Source organism: Perognathus longimembris, chromosome 8 (genome assembly GCF_023159225.1).
Source record: "Perognathus longimembris pacificus isolate PPM17 chromosome 8, ASM2315922v1, whole genome shotgun sequence".
NCBI classification, from domain to species: domain Eukaryota; kingdom Metazoa; phylum Chordata; class Mammalia; order Rodentia; family Heteromyidae; genus Perognathus; species Perognathus longimembris.
Window position 1 is genome coordinate 56739944 of NC_063168.1, and position 24895 is coordinate 56764838.

At 40.5% G+C, this 24895-nt stretch overlaps 1 protein-coding gene across 2 annotated transcripts in view; it reads right to left on the reverse strand.

The window, feature by feature from the left end:
* Ttc27 (tetratricopeptide repeat domain 27) overlaps positions 1–24895 on the reverse strand; it is a 116616-nt gene that overhangs the window by 74176 nt on the left and 17545 nt on the right. For both annotated transcript variants that reach the window (XM_048353166.1, XM_048353165.1), the window contains exons 6-10: positions 24466–24630; positions 22483–22616; positions 20579–20691; positions 19004–19070; positions 13295–13408 (exon numbers count right to left, since the gene is read on the reverse strand). In XM_048353166.1, the coding sequence (XP_048209123.1) occupies positions 13295–13408; positions 19004–19070; positions 20579–20691; positions 22483–22616; positions 24466–24630 (593 nt within the window). The remainder of the gene's footprint in view (positions 1–13294; positions 13409–19003; positions 19071–20578; positions 20692–22482; positions 22617–24465; positions 24631–24895) is intronic.

Genomic DNA, 24895 nt, shown 5'->3' on the forward strand with positions numbered 1-24895 from the left:
ACAGTTTGAAGCCAGCCTAGGGAAGAAAATCTTATCTCCAATGAACCATTTAACCATCTTTTCTGAAGGAGTGCATAACAATATTCAATAAGAAATGTATTCATTACCTTACTTATGTAACTGTAACCCCTCTGTACATCATCTTTACAACAAAATAAATTTTTAAAAGTAAAACTAAAAATTTAAGTATTTATAAATTCATTTTAAAATGACAAATCTATCTTATTAGCATAAAACCATGTTTTTATGAAAATGAATTATGTTTCCCATGGCAAAACAAAAGACTTGAAAGGAAAATTCAGGTTCTACTTTTTATGAAAGATCAAAATTTTATTATTGGTAACAAATACCGCCAATGACTTTCCATGAAGTAATATGCTTACTTCATTTCTTTTTCTTAAATGCCAGTACTAGGACTTGAACTCAGCCCTCCATTTCTGGCCTTTTGCTGATTAGCTGAAGATGAGAGTCTCTTGGATTTGTCTACATAGGTTGGCTTGGAACCTCAATCCTCAGCTCTCAACCTCCTAAGTAGCTAGGATTACAGGTATAAGCCAGTAGCACCTGGTGTTGATCTTGCTTATTAAGAAAAGTTTTGGCAAACAGACTCACAGTGTGTTTGTGACACAATTCTGCAAGTCTGAAACAGAAATGACAACTGGAGACTCTGGCCTCTGCAGCCGACATTGTGCAACATAACCATTTGGACAAGTTTACAAGAAAAATCTGGCTTCATTCACCAGAATATGTAGTTGGAAAGGAAAGAGCATTTTAGAAGCTTTTTTAATAGTTAATTGTGGGCATTGTTCTTTCATATCACACCCAAATTAAACAGCTGATAGTTTCTTAAAAGGTACTTGCCACGTAGAATTTGACACATTGCCAATGAATCATAATTTACAGTCTTATGTTAACATCCATTCTTCAAAAATTAAAGCAAAAGTTGTCATTGGCCTATCATACGCCCTAATGGAACTTTTTAACCATGCTTGATTTTGTAACATGTATTAGTCATTTGGAAATAGGCTGATCTTCCAAAAGTTGACACAATTCCACATAATATTAATAAATTACATGCAGTGACATCACCACTAATTTCAATAGAAAAGCCATCATGCCAATACTTGAAGTATTAGAAAGTTGTCAAGTTTATAGTTGTAGTTGTAAGTTTCATAAAGCTCTTTTTATTGAGAGCTCAAAATTTTAACATCAGTAACTAATATCACCAATAATTTCCCTTGAAGTGAAGTTACTTCATTTATTTTTGAGAAAAATTATGGCAGAGACCCACATCTGGACATCCATAGTTTGTTGGTCAGTAGTTTTTCAAGGAAAAATCACATGGTATGAGGAAAACTGCTGGTTCTGTTTTCTTGGAGATAATAATTGCACAGAATAAGTGGCACACTTGAAAATGTTTCCCACTTGGTAAAACAGAACATCAAAATGTCACATTCTCAATAAAATGGTATCTATTGCTTCATAAAAGCCAATTGTAAATAAAATTTTCTTTCTCAAAGAACTATGAATGTGTAACATGCTATGACCACTGACTTAGTCTGGCGCCGAAGCCTTGATCATGTGAAGGGGTCAGTAGTGCTTATCGCCAGTCCCCACTCCCACACCACACACTGCTTCTGCAAACAGTGGAGGGCAAGGACTATCTCAGCATTACCCTAAGGGGGAAAGACTCCATATCAAACAACTGCCATCTTCCCCATTCCTCCCCCACCTCCAATCTTCTTGAGAAATATCTCCAGTGGGCCTGGTTTAGTGTTTACTAAAGTATTTAAAAGATCTTTCATTTCATCTTGTCTTGATAAAGATACGAGAGCACAAGTGGACCTCTTTGCAATTCATAAATGTAAGAAAGCTCACACCTGTAATCCTAGCTACTCAGAGGGCTGAAATCTGAAGATCTAGGTTCAAAGCCAGTCCAGGCAGGACAGTCTGTGAGGCTCTTATGTCCAATAAAGTAGTCAGAAAAGGCTTGGGAAATGGTGCTTTGGCTCAAGTGGTAGAGTGCTAGTCTTGAGCAAAAAGAGCTCAGCAACAGTGCCTAGACCCTGAGTTCAAGCCCCATCACACACACACACACACACACACACTGACTGAATACTTTCCATGTCTACTACATTCCCTTAAAAAAAAAAAAACAGTAAAAGTAGTTGAATCTCACAATAATTAGACTACAGCTTCTTGAAAAGCACCAGCTCTGCAGAGATCTCCACTGCAGTGGGTGCAGTCACTCGCCCTCCACAACACACCCCTCAAAGGGTCCTCTGGCACACGCGCTGCTGCCCAATCAGCACTGGCCTCCCATGGTGAATACCTTCATTAGCCGGTGTTCCCACATACAGAAGCCAGAGAGGAAGACATCTGGAGCTACTAAGGCAGTACTCCTCTGCTTAAGGCAGCCTTTCTCAAACAAGCCACTAACCACCAATAATCACTACTTGCTGGACCCAGAATCTCTGTGGGCAGAAGGGCTAGACATCAATAAGGATGTGGCCTTCAATAGGATGTGGCGTATGCAAGTTCACACAGGTTCAGGAAATGCTGCCTAAGCTGTTCACAGGCTGTCCTTCCAGGAAAACTAAGCCATCAGCAGAATTCACTCATTCATTCAATAGAATGTGACTTTTGGCTAAATCACAGGTAGAAGAGCCCTTGGGACACCACCTTCAAAATAACCAGAGAAAGCAGGTCTAGAGGTGTTGCTCAAGTGATAGAACTGCACCAGCAAGCTGAACAAGCCTTAAACTCTCAGTTCAAACCCTGAAACTACCAAAAAACAATTATCTAGTTATCACTTTTATTATAAACTCCAAATCTGCACAATACAAATCTAAATTTGACTTTCACATTCAACTTGCATTTTCTTTTTTTCTTTTCTGCCAGTCTTAGGACTTGAGCTTCTTTTGCTCAAGGCTAGCACTCTATCACTTGAGCCACAGTGCCACTTCCAGTTTTTACTGTTTATGTGGTACTGAGGAACTGAACCAAGGGCTTCATGCACGTTAGGCAAGCATTCCACCACTAAGCCCCATTCCCAGCCCACCATTGCATTTTCCAATGGTGGTTTTATCTATAAATTCTTATGACCTTCCCCTTCCCCCAGCCAAAAAAAATGTGAAAACAGAAGGAATCCCTTATTGTTAAGGCTTTTGGAAGTATACTATAAATGGGTGCATTTTACTCCATCCCATTAAAAAATGACTTTGCTTTTAACTTTTACTTACTTTTACTTTACTTACTTTTCACCCATTCTTTCACCTTTCTGTAGCTTCCTACTATCCACTTCTCTACAAACTGGTCATCTGTTAAACTGAAGTTCCTATCCTGAATGCAATTCTAATTCCAAGGCTCTAGCCAAGGGAACTGGCTTATCAGGAGCCAAGTTCACGATTCATTCATAGGTTCTTTTCCTGTACAGAACCATATCCAGTATTGTGTGGATTCCATTTCCCTCGCTGCCTCCTAGTGCGCAAGCAGCTATCACAATTCTCACGAAGCCTTCCCCCACTTCTTCCTGTCTGTGTTCCCCAGCTCCTTTCTCACAATGCCAAGTCTTCTGCTACAGCAATTTTCTTTATCGCTGAAGCTTAATTATACTAGAATTATTACATAAATAATTGTGTAGGGCATTAATTTCCATTGCATGAGTTGTAATATTCATAAGTAAGAAAAAGGTGGTCAAGTGTATATAGATATGGGGTTTGTTGCTCAGATGGGTTGGTTTTTGTTGGGGTTTTGTTTGTTTGTTTGTTTGTTTTTGAGACAGTCTTGTATTGAGACAGTATCCCAGCCTGGCCTGTAACTCATGTTCCTCCTGCCTTAGCCTTCTGCATTTGGGGGCTACAGGTAACCATGACAGGCTCCCTTTTTAAAAAATTAAGATATTAACAATATAATCACAACTGGGCACTGATGGCTCACGCCTATAATCCTAGCTACTCAGGAGGCTGAGCTCTAAGGATGGGTTCGATGCCAGCCTAGAGCAGGAAAAGTCCAAGAGACTCCTATCTCCAATTTAATCACAAAAAGCCAGAAGTTGAACTGTGCTACCAGTGGTAGAGTGCTAACCTTGAGCAACAAGGGCTTGGGAACAGAGCCCAAGCCCCTGAGTACAAGTCCCAATACCAGCACCAAAAAAAAAAAAAAAAAAAAAAAAGCAAAACCGCACACCTCTCTATATATCAGTTTGACAATAAAAAATTTTTAAAAAGAGACACATTTATGGGGTATCACAGGTTTAATACATGTATATATCCTATAAAGTTAAAGTCAGAGTGCACTCATCTATTTTCTCAACACTTATCATTAGAAAACACACAACTTATAGTTAACCTATTGTACAACACCACACCAAAACTGAATTCTCTTTTTTTTTGCCGGTCCTAGGGCCTGGACTCAGGGCCTGAGCACTGTCCCTGGCTTCTTTTTGCTCAAGGCTAGCACTCTACCACTTGAGCCACAGCTCCACTTCCAGCTTTTCCTGTTTATGTGTGCTGAGGAATCAAAGTGAGGGCTTCATGTATGCTATTCCAGCACTCTACCCACTCTATCACTAAACCACATTCGCAGCTCCAAAACTGAATTCTCTTATCAAATGTGCCTCTCATCCCTGTTGTTCCTTTCCTCTCCCTTCCTGTTTCCCCTCCCTCCCCACTTCCCTCCCCTCCTCTTCTCTGCCATCATATGAGTCACTTAACCCTAGCTGCTCCCTTCCATTCCCTTCCCTCCCTCCTTCCTCTTTTCTTTCCTGCTGCCTACCTTCCTTCCTGCCTTCCTTTCCTCTTCCTTCCTTCCTCCTTCCTCCTTCCTCTTTATTATTATTATTTTGGTCTGTCCTGGGGCTTGGACTCTGGGCCCGGGCACTGTCCCTGAGCTCCTCAGCTTAAGGCACTCTACCAATTGAGCTACAGTACCACTTCCTTCTGGTTTTCTGGAGATTAACTGGACATAAGAGTCTCAAGGACTTTCCTGCCTGGGCTGGCTTTGAACCCCAATCCTCAGATCTCGGCCTCCTGAGTAGCTACGATTATAGGCGTGAGCCACCTGAACCAGCTCCCCTTCCTCTTTTCCTTCCTCCTTCTCCTTACTTTTCTCCTTCTCCTTGCAGTGCTGGAGCCATACTAGGGATTGAATATAGTCTCCAATTGCTGGCATGCATTCTAACACTTTAACTACAACCCCAGCCCTTTTCATCTGTTTGGGATTTTTGTTGTTGTTGTTCACAGGTAAGGTCTCACAAATTTTATCCAGGCTGGCCTTGAACTTGAGATCTTCCAGCTTCTAATCTCTACCCCTAACAGTTGGGATTGTCAAATATTATTAACACAATACTCATTAAATCTCCCATCACAGCTACAAGGTTACCTTGACCACTATTCTCACCAGTAAAGATAAATGAAACAAATCAGGTGAGAGAGCTTAACCTCCATCATAATGCATACATTATCTCTCTTCTGGGAAGAAGACTGCAAGTCTATGAATAACAATATGTAGTGCTAACCAGACAGCAACTATTCGACATTGATGTATGCCAAGAAAAACAGAGATTGAAGGTAAGGAAAAAGAAAAGACCTGGTTATATGTATGGAGTCCCTGAGATTGGGTCACAACTAGAGCTCCTAGGCACAATATTCAATTTCCTTTATTTGTTTTTGTTGCCAGTCCTGGGGCGTGGACTCAGGGCCTGAGCACTGTCCCTGGCTTCTTATTGCTCAAGGCTAGCACTCTACCTCTTGAGCCACAGCTCCACTTCTGGCTTTTTCCCATATATGTGGTGCTGAGGAATCAAACCCAGAGCTTCATGTATACAAGGCAAGTACTTTACCACTAGACCATATTCCCAGCCCCTCAATTTCCTTTCTTCCAGCTAGTATGGCTGTTAACTTCACGGGCTTGAGAGACACCTGGGAGATTAGGAAAGCATGACTCAGTGTATCTGTGAGTCCATTTCCAGAGGTAATTTCATCATTAAGGGTCCCTACCTAATTGGTAGTTAAATTCATAGATGGATTCAAAATCTGAATAGACTGTTGGGACCACAGGGAAGGCGTAGCTGAGTTGGGTCACTAATGCGTGCCCTGTAGGGTACATCTCAGTCATCTCCTCCTGTTACCTCTCTCTGCTTCCTGGCCATCCTGGCCCTATCAAGCCCCTCTGCCATGATGCTCTGCCTCACCATAAGCCCCAGAAACAATGGAACTGGCTAACCATGGATTCGAATTGTTGTAGAGTTGACTCCATCTTGACTAGGGAAACATGGTAGGAAATGTTGGAGGGAGTAGAGCTGACTTCATCTTGATTATTAGGTCAACCTGACCCCAAAATTCTGCTTCTGTAGATGGCTTGTTTGTTGCTTGCTATACCCCCTGCATCAACCCCCTAATCTGTGCTACACTTTTACCTTTATAAACCCTAATTTGAGGACTGCTCAGGGGACAGTGTCAGCGCCCAAGTCTGCATTGTGCCCTTGGCCGGTCAGCCCGCTTTTCACTGTCGCAGTTTCAGCTCCCGAGTCTGTGCTGCATCCCTGCCTAGTCAGTTCACTTTTTACTTCCCCAATAAATCCATCTTTTTCCTTGAGACTGAGTGGTGGACTCTTAGAGAGACCAACCCCATGACAAACCTCTGTCATAGTAAGACAAAGCCAAAATATATCCTTTGGCTTTCCTTTTCTTTTCTTTCTCCTTTTGCTGCACAATTATTTTTTGGTGGGGACATAAATAAGATGGTCTTTTTGAACTAACAGGGTCCAATTAATTGGCAACATACTTGGATTATACATATAATCATACTACTCTCACCTTGGCAAAAAGAGAAAGACATGATGTTTTGATACAGAAAATTTGATTATATGGGTTTGGATCAGATGGGGAGTGGGAAGTGGAATGACAACAGACAAAATGATACTACACTGGTTTAAAAAAGGTAGAGTATAATCGGTGCAGAGTATTTCATTTTAACTTATGCAGCTTCTGAATCATCACTACAATAAGGAGCATCTCTATAAATATTATTTTCATCATCACATCATCATCCTCATTTGAACATGCACTGTTTTAAAAATTCTAACTGAGCCAGACTTCATAGTATATACCGTAGTCCTAACTACTCAGGAGGCTGAAATCTGAGATCACAGTTCAAAGCCAGAAAACCAGAAGTGGTGCTGTAGCTCAAAGTGGCAGAGCACTAGCCTTGAGTGAAAAATCTCAGGGACAGTGCCCAGGCCCTAAACTCAAAAAAGGAAAAAAATCTAGCTGAGCCAGTTATCAATAGCTCACACCGTAATCCTAGCTATTAGGGAGGTAAGAGAATTGCTGCTTGAGGCCAGACTCTGACAAGAGTTTAAGAGACTCCCATCTCAGCTCAGCTGATGAGAAAGGTGGGTAAGGTGGCTATTTAGGAAGCATAAATAGGAGGATCACCATTTAGGCCTACCCAGGCATATGTGCAAGACCCTAAGTTAAAAAAAGATAGTAAAGAGCGTGGTTCAAGTAGAAAAGTGCCTGACTAGTAAGTACAGGCCAGTACCCTAGTACTACTAGTACTACTAACCAAAGGAGAAAAAAAAAAGAAAAAAGAAAAGAGAAAGGAAAAAGCAGAGAGAACAAAGGGAGAAGGGACAAGAAAAAGTGAAAATGACTTCATGAGAGAGCATGCTTCTAACTGACTGTCCTCCAGTTCCATTCCTTCTGTGAATTTTATTATTTACCCTTAGGTTTGATACAACATTTTTGTTTTAAGTTTGACATATCTCACTTAAAAATCCTTTCCAAACCTGTCGTGATTTAGAACCTGCCACTTGAGCCTTCAATGTAACTGCCCATGGTTGTAAGTTATAGCCCAGATTGTTGATAACTGACCAAATTGGGCACATCACCTGACTACCACACCTGCATTCCTTCAGCAAGAACAGGACAAGATTAATCTTTTCCCAAAGGGACTCCTCCAGCTTATTTTGTCCAGCTTTAACAATTTATCACTCTATCCAGTGCCGGAAGGGAAGAGATTTTTACGGAAATTAAAACAATTTTTAAAACATTGTTTTATATAAATATATATACATATGTAATTTTAAATCATTTTCTTATTCTTCAGGGATGGAGTAGTTCAACAAACAGCAGTATCAAACTTTGAATCAGAGGAACTGGCAAAAGTTCAGACTATGAGCTAAGTGGCTCAATTGTGACAAAACAAAAAGGATAAATTTTCATTCATCCTGTCACATGACTTGGCTAGTTTCCAAAATTCCTGGATTAAAGGGTTGACAATATTTTTTCACAGAAACCATCCTGCATACAGAGAAAGAACTCCCTCACTTTGTTCGTCAGGTAGAAAGTAAAACAACTCTCTGTAGATGACAGGATGAGTAAGAGCAAAGAAAGAGTGAACTGCTTAAATGTACACAGTGATTTGATTCTTCTTTTAAGTTCATGTTTGGCACACAAAGTGTGCTTTTATGTCTGCATTTGAGGTACTAGGATTTGAACTCAGGGCCTAGGTGGTATCTCTGCTTTTTCACTCAAGGCTGGCATTCTCCCACTTGAGAGCCATACTTCCAACTTTTGGGGTGTTAATTGTCAGGCATGACTTTCCAGCGATTCTCAGATTTCAACTTTCTGAGTAGCTAGGATTACAAGCATGAGCCACCAGTACCTGGCAAAGTCCATTTTTTTAAATACAAAAGACAGAATCTTCAAAATTCATGCTGACACGTTTCAAACTGAAACACTATATAAAATATTTCAGATTTATAGCCAGAGCCTAGGATTACACTGTAATCCTAGCTACTCAGGAGGCTGAGATCTGAGGATCATGGTTCGTTCAAAGCCAGACTGGGTAGGAAAGTCCGTGATACTTATCTGCAATTAACCACCAGAAAACCAGAAGTGACACTGTGGCTCAAGTGGTAGAGCACTAGCCTTGAGCTGAAGAGCTAAGAGACAGTGCCCAGGCCCAGAGTTCAAGCCCTACAACTGACAAAAAAAAAAAAAAAAACAGATTTAATTTTGTGCTTTTTTTTTTTTAAAGTTTAGTTTACCACTACCAAAGAAAAACAAATTCTGACTACATTACATGTCAAAGTTAATGGAAGAGATGAATACAAAGGAAATCATTTATAAATCAGTATTTTCTTCATTAATAAGTGAATTTACTCTAGTACCATTTCTACTAATTAAAGAGGCTAAGATTTTGACCAAATTTTTTTAAAAGATGTTAAACTTGTTTCATATAACTGCTCAAGTTGCTTACTTTCCTGATTTCTATCCATATTTTAAAATATTTTAAAAGACTTATCTAAATTGCAACAATCACCCTTTTGCAAACTGTCAGGCTTCCAGGCCATTGTCTGAAATCTGGAGAGAAGCTTCTACGACCTGAGATCCTGCCTGCCTGGAAGCCAGTAACACAAGGGCAGCACCCGTCTGCCACGAACCTGAGCAGAAGCTATGGACCCTGGGACTGCAGGTGAATCAGGCTGAATGTCTAGGCAGCTGAACCCAGAAAAAGTTCTTCTCTAGCAGCTCTGTGATCGCAGAGCCCCCTAGCAGCTCTCTCTTCTCAAGGAAGTTGATGATGGCAGTGTCTGCAACAATTCCCGACGTGATCTCATGGCATGTCGCTCCCCTTCTGACCCAGTGCTAAGGGCTTAGTTTCTTTTTAATAACAGTAATCTTTTTAACAGTTATACTCTTCTTAGACAAGGGAAGAGGGGAAGAGAACTTTCTTTTCTGGCCAGATAATTTCCAAGCATTTCTGTTTTGCTTTTTGCTCCCAATTTTCACTTAAATCTGGCTAACAGCAGCCAACAATAACGCTATGCTATCTTGAATGCTATGCTATCTGAATGCTACTATCTCCACTACATTAATTAGTCTGTTTAACTTCAACCATCCACAAAGTTTCAGGACATAGATAAAATGTAACCCAGATTTTTCTAGAATGCAATATGAATAGCCTTTCTGGCCCAGTTCCAAATAGAATCGGGTAAGCAGACCAGAGCAAAAACAGGGAAATGCCCCTAGCTACAAGGACCTATTTCCCCTTCACAGAACCAGAATCCTAATCCCCACCAGTTGCCTGTGGTTCATACCTGCAGTCCTAGCTACTCAGCAGGCTGTCCCCAAGACAATGGGGACAGGAAAGTCTGTGAGACTAATCTCAAACTACCAAAAAGCCAGAAGTGGAGCTATAGCTCAAACAGCTGAGTGCCATCCTTGAGTGAAAAAAAGCCCAGGGATGGTGCCCAGACCCTGAGTTCAGCCTTAGGAAAAGCACTCGTGTGTGCTTGTACACACACACACACACACACACACACACACACACACAATTGTAGTCCAGTAAGGGTAATAAAAGCCAGAAACCCTAACAACTTCAAGGCTGTCAGTCCTTTATGAACCACCAGCCTTTCAAAGCATACTTTAACATTACTAGGAAATCATTCCATACTACCTCCCTACTCTGTGGTTCTTTTCCTGCCTGCAAGGCAAAAACTTTCATAGTTGATAAACCACACCTTGTGTTTGTGGTGTTAAAGAAAACCAATCCTGCTGGGGGACCACTTTGGATCTGCTGAAACTAAGATTTTGGGGGACATTCTAGTAACCTTCCCACTCCTGAGTTGACTGGAGTTGAAAATTGGAAAGCATGCATGGCAGGCTAGGGAGTGACTCCCAGGCGATGTCTGGGGTGGGAGTTATGTGGAAGTGTATTAGAGTGTGTTCAGGTAGGGTGTGAACTCAGAGAAAGGAGGGAGGTAACTGCCTCCAGTTGTGCCAGTTACCTAGGTAACTAGATGGAGACTTTAACAGGTGAGGACACCTGCAGCCCTCCTGGGGGTGGACCACACAGATAACCTGTTTCTTTCTGGGTGCAAGCTTAAGAGCAGCAGTCCTATGGGACTGGCTCTTGTCTCATCCTTGCTCTCCCCAGCAGCCTGTGGGTGGAATCACTTTACAGTCCAGGCAAGATTAAGCTCTCCAAAAGAGAAACCAATGATTTGATTTTTATGTACAGGAAAAAAAGGGAGGAATGTAATATGGAGGTCAGATCTGGCCAGTGCCATCATTGGCTGTTGAGGGGTGTCAGATTGACTCCATCTCAGATTAGTTAAAGAGCAAAAGCCGACTCCATCTTCACTAAGATCTCCCCCACCGTATCCAGGGAATTTCCCCTTCACTGTGATAAGATTGTGTAAACTGCTTGACCACCTGAGTAGTGGAGCATTCAAGGTTAAACCTGTGCCTCCCATGAGTAGGCGTATCTGCCTGCATCATGTGAGCCCCATGTGAGCCCATGTGAGCCCCGCCAAATCTGTGCGTCAAGTCTAACTAAAATGATGTTGGTTCAAACAGTTGCTATGAGGCAGATTGTAACTCCATTGGCCACCTGCATGTGGCCTGGCCTGCTCTGTAAGTGTTGTAACCTCATTGGCCACCTCCATGTGGCAGGCTTGACCATGTGGTGTTTGCCTTTATAACCCGATGTGAGCATGGCCCAGGGCACGCGGTCCCAGCTCCCCAGTCTGGAACGTGACCCTGGCCAGTCAGTATACTTTTTACTTCCCCAATAAACCCATCTTTTTTTTTTTTTTTATAGTTTCTTTTTTTTTTTTTTTTCCTCAAATTTTTATTATCAAACTTACGTACAGAGAGGTTACAGTATCATACGTTGGGCATTGGATACATTTCTTGTACTGTTTGTTGCCTTGTCCCTCATGCCCCTCTCCCTCCCCCCCTTTCCCTCCCCCCCCCAGTTGTTCAGTTCACTTACACCAAACAGTTTTGCAAGTATTGCTTTTGTAGTTATTTCTCTTTTTTTACCCTGTGTCTCTCGAATTTGGTATTCCCTTTGAATTTCCTACTTCCAATACCAGTAAACACGGTTTCCAATATACTCAGATAAGATTACAGAGATAGTGTAGGTACAAACATAGGAAGGTGATACAAAACATCATCAATAATAGAAACTACACATACACATAGGACGTTGAAAGTAGTTATAACTGTGATATATCACTTGTTTCCATATCATGGAGTTCATTTCATTTAGCATCATCTTATGTGTTTCTAAGGGTATAGCTATTGGGCCTTGTGATGCTCTGCTATGGCTTGCCTAAACCTGTACTAATTATTCCCAATAAGGGAGGCCATAGAGTCCATGTTTCTTTGGGTCTGGCTCACTTCACTTAGTATAACTTTTTCCAAGTCCTTCCATTTCCTTACAAATGGAACAATGTCATTCTTTCTGATAGAGGCATAAAATTCCATTGTGTAAATGTACCACATTTTCCTGATCCATTCATCTATGGAGGGGCATCTGGTAAACCCATCTTTTTACTTGAAAAAAAAAGAAGACCAACCACCACTACTACTCCAGTATCATTACATGATATAGAAGTAAAACATACCTTGGTGATCTAGGAAGACCTACATTAACCAGCACACAAGCTGAGCAAGTACGTGGGCCTGAGTGGCTATTATTTCCATTGACTGTTACAGTCTAAAGGCTTTCCCCAAAATTCATATGAAACTTAACAGCCACTGTAAAAGTACTGAGCAGTAGGCATTTGGAGATGTTTAAATCACAGAGTGGAATTCTGCCGAATAGGAATTAGGATCCTTATTAAGGGGCTTGAGAGAATGGGTTCACTCTCTTCTACCATTTATGGACAACTAGACAGCACCATCTAAATGATAAAGGGGCCACATCTTGATCTTGAACTTCTCAGTCTTGAGCACAGTGCGAAAATAAACACAGACTAAGACACTCACTATGAAATCCTACATCTTTTGCAAGATTTCCTATTTTTCTTGGTTTAGTAAACATGTATCATGGGTAGTTATCAGACAATGTATAAAAGAGACTTACACAATTTGCTGATTAGACAGAAATAAACATTACTGTTAGATAGAAAATGATGTGTGAATGCGTATTAATTTTACATGTGGTTAAATCATCAGTGAATATTTTTATATTAGGATGAATTTTATTTCCCTACATACCTGTGGGACTGAGTCCACATCTTTTACAAAGGAATACTTATTTATACTGTCTCTTGTAAGCCTTTCCATAAGCCTGTGCTAGTATTATTACTCTTTCACAGGTCTACAGATGAAGCACACAGAGGTTCAATAGTGAGGTCACACAGCTACAAAGCTCACTTTGGAGCCTAATCAAATTCTAAATAACAGTAAAATATATAGTAAAACATAAACCACCTTGTCCTTTCTCACAACACGTAGAGATGAGAGGAAAACAAAACATGCCAAGTCCTTACCTGTGTCTGCCTCATTGCTCGCTCCACTCGACGTGTGCTTCCTCTCTCAAGTTTTGTCCGGAGGATCAAGGCTGATGTCTGAATGGCCCAGAACTTTGGTTGTGAAAGCAAACACTGATAGAATGAGAGGGACATAGAAAGAAGGGGTAAGTTGGTAAACCCACTGTCAATAGGATAAAACTATTAAAAAAAAAAAAAAAAAACTCAGGACAGGGGCTGAGAATATGGCCTAGTGGCAAGAGTGCTTGCCTCATATACATGAAGCCCTGGGTTCGATTCCCCAGCACCACATGTATAGAAAATGGCCAGAAGTGGCACTGTGGCTCAAGTGGCAGAGTGCTAGCCTTGAGCAAAAAGAAGCCAGGGACAGTGCTCAGGCCCTGAGTCCAAGCCCCAGGACTGGCAAAAAGAAAAAGAAAAAATCTCAGGACAGCTAAATTCAAACTAGACTTTTTTTTTTCTTCACCTGTGCTGGGGCTTGAGCTCAGTGGCTGGGCACTGTCCATGGGCTTCTTTCAGTTCAAGGCTAGTATTCTACCACTTGAGCCACAGAGCCACTTCCGGCTTTTTCTAAGTGGAGATAAGAATCACATGGACTTTCCTGCCTAGGCTGGCTTGGAACCAAGATCCTCAGACCTCAGCCTCTGGAGAAGTTAGCCTTGAGCAAAAGGAGCTCAGGGATAGTACCCAGGCCCAGATTTCAGGCTCTAGGACTTGCAAAAAAACAAAAAACAAAACAACCTGTTCCAAACCTAATGTCCCTAAGGCTCACTCCTGCCCTAAACAAATCATTGCTCATCTATCCCTTTGCCTCTGCTCCTGCTGTACCACTCTATCAAAACTCATCTGTCTTTGAAGGCCTGCATCAAAGTCTCCCCTAGGAAACAAAGGCTTCTTTGACTGCTTGATAATAAATAGTTTCTTCCTTTCTTAGCAATGAGGTCATTTATTTATCTGTGCTATCAATTCTTGGTTCAAACTACCTAGTATTGGTAATTACACTTATGAATTTATCTGATCTGAGCTAAATTAAAAATTCCACAAAGGCAAGTCCATTGTCTTATACCTTTGCTTCTGCCATATTATTCAGTAGAGGGCCGGTTTGAATCTTCTGCTATTAAAATACTTTTAAAGCTATTTTTTTCTGCTATGCAAAGTTTTGCCCCGAAAGCCTGGGAAACAGAGACCAATTTGTAGGTCATTTTACTGTCTCAAAGGAGAAAGAGCTTCTGCATTCTAGATGTGCCAGTCTATGGGCAATGACCGGTATACCTTTCACACAGGGAAAGCAGACCTATTTAAAACTTACAGACTATTTTCAGACTGAATTCCTCATCCTTTAACATCACCAATTCATAATATCCATTAATTTATAACATCATTGATCCACTGTTAATCCATAAATGAGAAAGTCCTAAGAGCATTCATTTCAATGATGGCCAACACTGGAAGCACAAAGACATGAGTTTGCCCCAAACTCCTTAATGTCAAACTCATCAACCACCTTTGCTTTAAATCACATATATTTCTCGGAGGGAGGGGGGTTGCAAGTCCCACTAAGGGGCTTCTTTCTTGGCTATTTTTCACTCCATGAATGCTCCCAACCATGACTGACTCTGCTTACAAACTTGATGAATGACATTGAGATTGCCTTTAAAATGTTCACAATGAAAGCAGTATTGTCTATTCTTTAAAATGGTATAAGAGATCAAATAACAGGTAAACGAGCTTAATAAATTCTGCACTGATGCTTATAGCTACCTATTTTCACTTTTCAGTGTATATTTCATTACCATGATGGAAAGTCACAACTTACTAATCTATGTTCCTGTCAACAAGGTTCATTTCCAGATTCTTGCCATTATAAACAAGGTATGAATAGTAAACATTCTTAAACATGTTCACTGAAACTGATGTAAGAGTTTCACTTAGATATACTTCTGAGAATGAAGCATATTGTTTCTGTTGGATCTTACCTATGAAGAAAGAATACAATTCAACCTTTTTTTCAACATCAATAGCCTATATTAAATGATGAGGTCATTCCAGGAAATGGAAACAAGGTTTTGTTTTTCTTTTCTTTTTGTCTTGTTTGTTTGTCTATCTGTCATTGGGGGGAGTATAAAGGGAATACAGAAATGGAGGGACAATGTATGAACAAATGCAGCAATGGTACTGACTAGATATTATATGGAAGATTACCTATGTAACTTGTGGGTGGGGATGAGAGGGGAAAACTGGGAGAGAGCAAAGGAAGGGGTGACATTGTCCAAAAAGAAATATAGTCATTAACTGACTTAAGAAATTGTAACCCCTTTGTATATTACCTTTATAAAAGCAATTTTAAAAACATTTCATTTTTTTAAAAAATGATGAGGTCAAACAAAGCTCTAGGTAGAATACCCTTCCACTTAAATGTGGGCTTTTTTTGAATGCAGGTTCTCAAGAACATCTGAAGGGGACTAGACAAATTAGCCTCAGAAAAGCAGTAAGCAATGTAATAACCATGAACAGAAAGTAATTTTCTTTGGTTATTTGTTCTCTAGAAGTGGAGCTGTGGCTCAAAGTGGTAAAATACTAGCCTTTAGCAAAAGAGTCAGGGACAGCCCCAGGCACTGAGTTCAAGACTCAGTCCTGATCAAAGGAAAGAAGGAATCAATAGCAGAAAGAGAAAATACATACAATACAATGTGAAACTTCCAAAGGACTTTCCCTTCCTTCATTTGTAGAGAACTCAGGGCTTACAGCAAAAGGCAAACTGCCAATGTCAATCCACACTTAAACAAAACTCTTGCCAATGAAAACTGAAACACCTGTATGAATTAACTAAATTGTTCCCATTTTCAACAATGACAGGATATTAAAACATTACTGAATGTCATTGACTTGGCTCATCTGAAAGGGAATAACATAGATATCACAGCTAATTTTAAGTTGTCAAGCCCACACAACTTAAATGGTTCTCTAAAACAATATGGGTTATTTTTACTATGACTCAGTCAGTTTTCCTGAACCATGTAGATACAATTTCTTAAGAATAATGACAGCCTTATACAAGTAAAGTTATTCCTCTTAGGAAAAGAGTCTGGCTTTGCTGAATTAAAACATTTTCCTAGCATACCTCATGCATTCAACACACTGTACCAACATGGAAACACTGACAAAAAAAACCCCAAAAACAAACAAACAAACAAAAGGCATGGAAGAAAGTAAACTACATAATTCATGGGTGGCGATGGGATGGAGGGACTAGGAGAGAATGAAGAAACAGATGACACCATACAAAAGGAAATATACTTATTACCTGATTCATGTAAATGTAACTTCTCTGTAAATCACCTCAAAAATAACAATAAAGTAATTTTTTAAGTTGTCTAGGAAAGTTTTCACTAGTTGTTTTCTTTTTTTTTTCTGTTTATGTGGTACTGAGGAATCGAACCCAGGGCTTCATGCATGTTAAGCCACATTCCAAGCCCTCACTATTATGTTAGTAAACTTTAGGATAGTTCATTAAAATGGAACAAAATTCAAAACCAGAAAACCATTCCTTTGTTTATTCAATAAATATTTACCAAGTGTCAAAAACCTATGGTCTCCATCTATCCAGAGGCTTTTAGATAACTATCATGATTCCTGTTGTACTTGCCGTTCCATCAGTAGAGGAAGACAACTTGGGGTTCACATCCCCAGACAGAGGCCACCGTGCTGCTGCCAGAGCAGAAACACAAACATGAGTCCCGAGGAGTAGCATGCTGTCTGGTGCTCTCTGCTACTCTCTCATTCAGGCCACTTGGAACTAAGAATGTTTTCCTACAAACTGGGGGCCAAGTACCCCTAAAGGTATTCCTGAAGGTTAACAGCACACCCTAGCCTCTAGACCTATCGCAGAATACTTTTTTTTTGCTAGTCCTGGGCCTTGAACTCAGAGAACTAGGCACTGTCCCTGAGCTTCTTTTGCTCAAGACTAGCACTCTACCACTTGAGCCACAGCGCCACTTTTGGCTTTTTCTGTTTATGTGGTGCTGACAAATCAAACCCAGGGCTTCGTGCATGCTAGACAAGCAATCTACCACTAAGCCACATTCCCAGCCCAGAATACATTGGGGGGGGGGGGACAGTACTGGGATTTGAACTCAAGGCTCTAGCCTTGTTAGGCTGGTGCTCTACTGCTGAGTCACGCCACCAACCCTTTCTTACACTGGTTATTTTTGAAACAAGGTCTCACTTTTTTCCCAGGCCAACATCTGGATCTCAATCCCATTTTATACTTCCTATGGCTGGCTTCATTAATTATATCCAGCTTCTTCAGTTGCTCACATCCTGGACCAGGATCTTCCTATTTATACTTCTTACAGAGCTGGGATGATAGGATGATAGGCAAGCCACAGCACCCCCATTTTATTGGTTGAGAAGAACTCTTGCAAACTTTTAGCCCAAGCTGGGCTCAAATGGCCATCCTCCAGATCTCAGTCTCCAAAGTCCTAGGATACAAGCATGATCTACTACACATAGTTGCAGGGTATCAGGGTTTGAAGGACAAAAAAATTAAAACCATGTTACCACTTCACCTGCCAAGTTCCCTCAGGCACACATGAAGATAAACAGGGACACTCCCACAGAACTCCTAAAACACACATGACACAAGGACACACTCAAGATTCCTAAGAATCCAGAAGTGGGAAAATAAAACCGAATTCGGCCAATTAATACCATCCAGTTCCAAGAGGGTATGTAGGAAAGAGTAATTTGAAAATTCTCTACTAAAGTATAAAACAAGGCAGCTTTTCTTTCTACCAGATCTTTTTTTATTTCTTTTTCCCTATTGGAAAATGACAAAGGAAGAAAACATCAAACCTCTAGCTAATTTCTGATCATTAAGATGCCCTAAGCTGGAGAGATACTGATGGACCTCTCCCCCTGAGACATCATTTCTGTCCTTAAAAACCCTTCTTTCAAACGGCCAGAAGAGGCGCTGTGGCTCAAGTGGCAGAGTGCTAGCCTTTAGCCTTGAGCAAAAAGGAAGCCAGGGACAGTGCTCAGGCCCTGAGTCCAAGCCCCAGGACTGGCCAAAAAAAAAACAAAAAACAAAAAAACCCCTTCTTTCGCCTTAAATCCACCATTCTTCCTCTTCACTGCTGTTCTTCTTCAAGTGTGGTCTTTAGCTGCACCTTCATTTTCTTACACTCCATTCCCTCCTTATTTCTTTGCAGTAAAGAGACCAAATAATTTACAGGCTCTACACCAGAGGAAAGATGTGTGCTCCTAAACCTCACAGCCCTTTCTCAGTCACACTGGTCTCCTGACACTGCTTAGGGTTGACAAGCACCCTCTGTGGACTTTTCTTCCCTCACCCCATGCCCAGGCTTTCACTTCCAACACAGCCTGCAAACACTGCCTTTGCTCTTAAGGTTAAGAGTGGTCGACTAGTTGAGCAACTATTATAAGCGAAATAACAACATAGGGAAGGAGAGAGAAGGGAGGGAGAGAGATATTTGGTCACTGTCTTCAAATCTAAGCAAATACAAAGAGAAATAATCATACTTACGTCTGTCCTAGAAAAGGCAGCTTGGAAAATAGAATGATGAGGGTTTCCACTGCCCCCCAATTTATTCAGGTGTCAGTGTTTCAACATGCACTATCAAAGTGAAGAACATACCAGAGGTAAAATAAGTTACAAAGAGCAAAATGGAGGGGGAAGATGTTACTCACAGATGTAAATGCCAGCAGCTCCTCTTCAGTTAGCTTATGTACTGGGTTGTTCTTTTGGAAATTTATGCTTTGATTTAAAAAAAAAAAAGCAAATTAATTCTTACTGTTATAGCTAATGCCATAAAAATTTTAAAGTAAATGGGACTGTTCTATTTTACATATATTAGCGGACATGACATTGCATTTTATACACATGTAGAAATGTGCTTGGCAAAGCAGGTATAAAGAGTAAAGAATGTTGTCAGCCGCTATAATCCTAGCTACTCAGGAGTCTGAGATCTGAGGATTGTAGTTCAAAGTCAGCCCAGGACTTTCCAGACAGCAAAGTCTGTGAGATTCTTTTTTTTTTTCTGGCCAGTCCTGGACCTTGGACTCAGGACCTGAGTCCCTGGCTTCTTCCCGCTCAAGGCTAGCACTCTGCCACCTGAGCCACAGCGCCCCTTCTGGCCATTTTCCATATATGTGGTGCTGGGGAATCGAACCGAGAGCTTCATGTGTAGGAGGCAAGCACTCTTGCCACTAGACTCTTGCCACTAGGCCATATTCCCAGCCCCCTGTGAGATTCTTATCTCCAATTATCCACCAGAAAACCAAAAGTACTTTGCACTCACCCATCTCTTGCAATTATTTTCAAGCTTCAAATTATTTAAAAAAAGAAAAAGCCAGGGACCAGTGGCTCATGCCTGAGATTTGAGGATCCCAGTTTGGTTCGAAGCCAGCCCAGTCAGGAAAGTCTGTGGGACTCTCAGCTCCAATTAAATCACAGAAAAAGCTGGAAGTGGCACTGTGGCTCAGGTGGTAGAGTGCTACTACCCTTGAGCAACAGGAGCTCAGAGACAGCACCTATCAAGCCCAGAGTTCAAGCCTCAGACCGGCAGAAAAGAAAGAAAGAAAGGAGGAAGGAAGGGAGGGAGGGAGGGAGGGAAGGAGGGAGGGAGGAAGGAAGGAGAGAGAAAAGAAAGGAAGAAAAGATAAAATCTATTTCCACTGCATATAAGGTTTTATATTATTTTAAAAAAGTAATTCTAGCCTTTGAAATGTAAATATTATCAGAAGTCAAAATAATCACTCTCACCTATCTTTAATAGTTTACTAGGAATCTAGCCCAATGGCCAGGTGCTAATGGCTCACATTTGTAATTCTAGCCACCCAGGAGGCTAAGATCTAAGAATCTAAGCCCGGAACAAGAAAGCCTATAACACTCTTATCGCCAATTAATCACCAAGGAAAAAAAAAAACCCAGAAGTAGAACGGGCAGAATGCTAACATTGAGCAGAAAAGCTAAGGGACAGTATTTATTCTCTGAGTTCAAATCCAGTACTGACATAACACACACATAAAAAGATCTAATCCCAGCTGGGGCTAACCAAAGAAATTTGCTAATAAAGGAAAGAATGAGTTATCAACTCACAACAAATCTCAAACTTTTTAATCAGCTGTCTGACAATTCTTTGGACTTCTCTGAATAAAGATTTCTTCAAACACAAGAGGACACCATACAAGATGCTCAAAGCAACAAAGCCAGTAATTAGTTTACCACGCTCCAAGAATAATGCCTAGCTCTTCTGCACATACCACACTCCAAGGATAACAGCTAGCTCTTCTGCACATAGGTCAGGGACATGAAACTGCTCACAGTCCGCTAACTTTATCTCATTCAGAACAGTATCATCATTGAGCTCCAGATTCTGGTGGGACACAAAAGAAAATATTTAGAGCAAAATTAAAGTTGATTCATTCAGGAGCTTGCTAAGGGAGATAATGTTAACTTACCTTTGACTTGATATAATGTACACATGTGATCAACAGGTTACTGCTGATTAAATATGTATTAGGGAACCATTCACTCCATAGAAATAGAAGAGGAAACAAAAAAATAAAGGGACTTAAAGCAGCTGACCCAAGATGATATTCCAAATATGCAGTAGCATCAGGATTCAAGCCCTGATCTTTCTACTCTGCCTCAAACCAGTAATCTAAAGAGTCATCTCCCCAACTCTGTGTCTCAACAATATAATGTGACCACTTGCGATACATTTATAAGTAGTCTGGTACTAATGATAACAAATTGATAACCTGATTCTAAAATTTCATATAATGATGCAAGAAATCTAGAACAGTCAAAGTCAGACCAGGCAGAAAAGTCCCCTAGACTCCAGAAGCAGCGAAATGCCTGACTAGTGGTAAAATGCTTTCCTACCAAGCACCAAGGCCTCAAGTTCAAATGCCAGTACTGCCATAAAAAAGAAAAAAAACAAACAAAAACGGGGGGCTGTTCAGGAGGGCAGTCCATGCCCGTAATTCCAGCAACTCAGGAGACAGAATCATGAGAAGTGAAAGTTTGACGCCAGCCTGAAATATACGTGAGTCCCAGGCCAACCTTGGATAGAGAGTGAAGCCCTATCTTGGGAATAAAAAACAAAAATGTTGTAGAGAAAATAGTTACTTATAAGATGAAAAGGGAAAATGAAAACGGTGGAAGAGAAAGAAGACTTCAAAATACAGACTTTTGACTAGATTATGAGATTTTGTAAAATTATAAACCAAGAGTTCTTTTAAAGCTTTAATTTTTAAACATAAACATTAAAACCCAATTGAAACAAAAAAAAGGAATATGGAAGGATCTAAAATAATCAAGTCTATTCAGTCTGCCTTTTATATCTTTGAGTAATGTATGACTACATTATAAATATTTACTGAATTCTTAAAGAAAAATAGCCTTTATCTCTTCTTACATGTAAAACTTAATAAAGGCTTCAACACAGGCTTCTATAGTTCCTTTGAAACAGCTAAAGAAAGGACAAAATGGCAAAGTGCCAGTGGCTCATAACTGTAATGCTAGCCACTTGGGAAGCTGAGCCTGAGAGGAGAGTAGTTTGAGAGCAGTCTGAGAGAAAAATTGTAGACACTTTTCTCCACAAAGAGGTGGGTGGAGAGGTGTCATGACAGGGAACCAAAATAAGGAGTACTTGGCCCAGGGACATGCCCAGGCAGAAAGCAAGACCCTATCTCAGAAACAACTAACACAAGCTGAGCACTGTGGGCTCACACATGAAATTCTTAGCTACTCAGGAATTTGAGATCTGAGGATCGTGGTTTGAAGCTAGCCCAGACAGTAAAGTTCATGAGATTCTTTTCTCCAATTAACCACCAAAACAGCCAGAAGTAGATGGATGGCTCAAGTGGTAAAGCACTAGCCTTGAACTAAAAAGCTCAGGGACGGTGCCCAGATCCCTGAGTTCAACCCTCAGCACTGGTGCAATAAAATGGAGGGGCTGAAAGCCCAACAAACAAAAAGTTCTGAGTTCAAACCAGGAAACAGAGAAAGAGAGGAGAGAGAGAAAAAGAAAACAGAAAATAAAAGGAAAAAAGAAAAAAAAAAAGAAGTTTCTTCTCAACTCATTCAGCTTCTATGACACTCACTTGAAATTCTTAGACTTGACTGTTAACTGAATTAAACCATTTGCAGCCTAACCCACCTTGGTTAAGTGCTCCTGAGGGGTGGCTGCTGGACTGAACTCACAACAGGCAGGAGCATCTCCTTCTCGTCTGACATCTAAAATCAGTTGTGCCACATAATTTTCCTGAAATCGTGTCCTTTTTCCCAGTGCACCTGAAAAAACAAAGTTATATGTATAACTTTATCCATCAGATCTACAATACCAGTATGAAGAGTAATGCTTCCAAAGCTTCTCCATTTCTTCTAAGAGATACCTGGGAGCCAGTGATGATACAATGACTTATTATATGAGAAAACCAATAAGCTAAGGTGCCAGGACTGAAACCCAGGATTTTGGCCACTAGATTCTCCACTTAGTTTCACATCAGACCACTTCTTTCTTCAAATAGTAACTCACTAAGTATTCAGGGAGAAGTACTAGTATTGCTCTGTGTAACAGAAGAAAAGCCAAGGGTGCTTAATGGAGTCACAGGGCTCTCTGTATTACAACAGACCCTTAAAGTCAGGTCTTTGCGTTCTAAATCCCACAGTGCAGCACTCTAGCCAGCTTCAAATAACACAACCGGTTTTTTTGTTTTCCTACATCTCTCTATGAAATAATGTGCTACAGAAGAGCTAACGCCTTCTAAGAAAAGCAAAAGGTCCAAAATCTACTTTCTGAAAAATGTCAGATACAGAGACCCTTGATATCAAAGACCAGTGAAAAAGTCTGCTTTTTATCCTGTGATGAGTCTGCTGCTAAGTTCCATCAGCCTTTCAAATAGGTTGTGTGAACACAGGCACTGAATAGCTTACTTTTTTATGGTAAGTCTAAAGCCAAGTGGGAAAAGATGACCAGTTCTCACTTTTTATTTGTGAATACATTTGTATTTTTAAGTTCTTTACTCTTGAAGCAGAAAACAAATACAAAACTCTAGCTAAGAAATTTACGAACAATTAAAGGTAAATATTCTGAGCTTATTCTTAAAATTCTCCACAAAAATCTCCTAGGACCAAAATATATAAATTGTATCTGAATCTAACCTTATAAGTTATAGCACATGTAACTCTATTTTCAAATACAGATAAGACTCCAAGTTATATATCACATTCCAAAAGTTACAAACTGATGCTTATAACTATAATCCTAGATACTCAGAAGGCTGAGATCTGAGGATCAAGATCAAAGCCAGCCCAGGCAGAAAAGTCCTTGAGACTTTTTTTTTCTTTTCTTTTTTTTTTTTTTTTGCCAGTCCTGGGGCTTGGACTCAGGGCCTGAGCACTGTCCCTGGCTTCCTTTTTGCTCAAGGCTAGCACTCTGCCACTTGAGCCACAGCACCACTTCTGGCCATTTTCTGTATATGTGGTGCTGGGGAATCGAATCCAGGGCCTCATGTATATGAGGCAGGCACTCTTGCCACTAGGCCATATCCCCAGCCCGCCTTGAGACTCTTATCTCCAAAAAATACCAAAAAGCTGAAAGTGGAGCTTATTTTAAAATAAGATCTTTATAATGCATTTTTGTGAAGCAAGAAGTAGGCTAGAGGGCTGGGGATATGGCCTAGTGGCAAGAGTGCCTGACTCGTATACATGAGGTCCTGGATTCGATTCCCCAGCACCACATATACAGAAAAGGGCCAGAAGTGGCGCTGTGGCTCAAGTGGCAGAGTGCTAGCCTTGAGCAAAAAGGAAGCCAGGGACAGTGCTCAGGCCCTGAGTCCAAGGCCCAGGACTGGCCAAAAAAAAAAAAAAAAAAAGAAATAGACTAGAAAAAAAAATCAATTACTAAGTCACACGTGGTGATACATACCTAGAACTCCAGCACTTGGGAGATTCAATTGCAAGTTCAAGGCCAGGTTAGGTTACAGAGTGAGATAAAGAAAGAAAGGAAGAAAGAAAGAAGGAGCAAAGTAGAATAGGAGAGAGGGAGGTAGGGAGGAAAAGAAAAGGATAAAAGGAGATAACATACAAGTATACAATACAAACATGAAATCCAATTATTCATAAAAGGTAAAAATCTCACCTGTCAAATTAATTTGCAATTTGCTGATATCTTTAGCAATATTGAACTGATCATTTGCTTTTTTATATTCATAATAATACAAGAATACATATGCACATTCCAGATGAAATTGAATAGCCAAATATCGCCCTGAATCATCTACAAACAAATTCTCCATTTTCATCACTGCAAAACAAAAGATGAAACAAACTATGATGAGTGAAATTTTAAGTCTACAACATTAAGGAATTAGTATACATTTTATACTCTTGGAGAATTTTAAATGTAGACAGTAAAGAACATGAATTCACAGTAACAGTGACCAGCCCGCACTCTCTAAGCACTCATATGCCCCAAATATGCAATGAAGGATGCTGAGCCATCACTTCTTACCCCAACGACTCCTCACAATTTAGGAATGGATCCAGAATGCTGTTTTCTTAGGTGCATG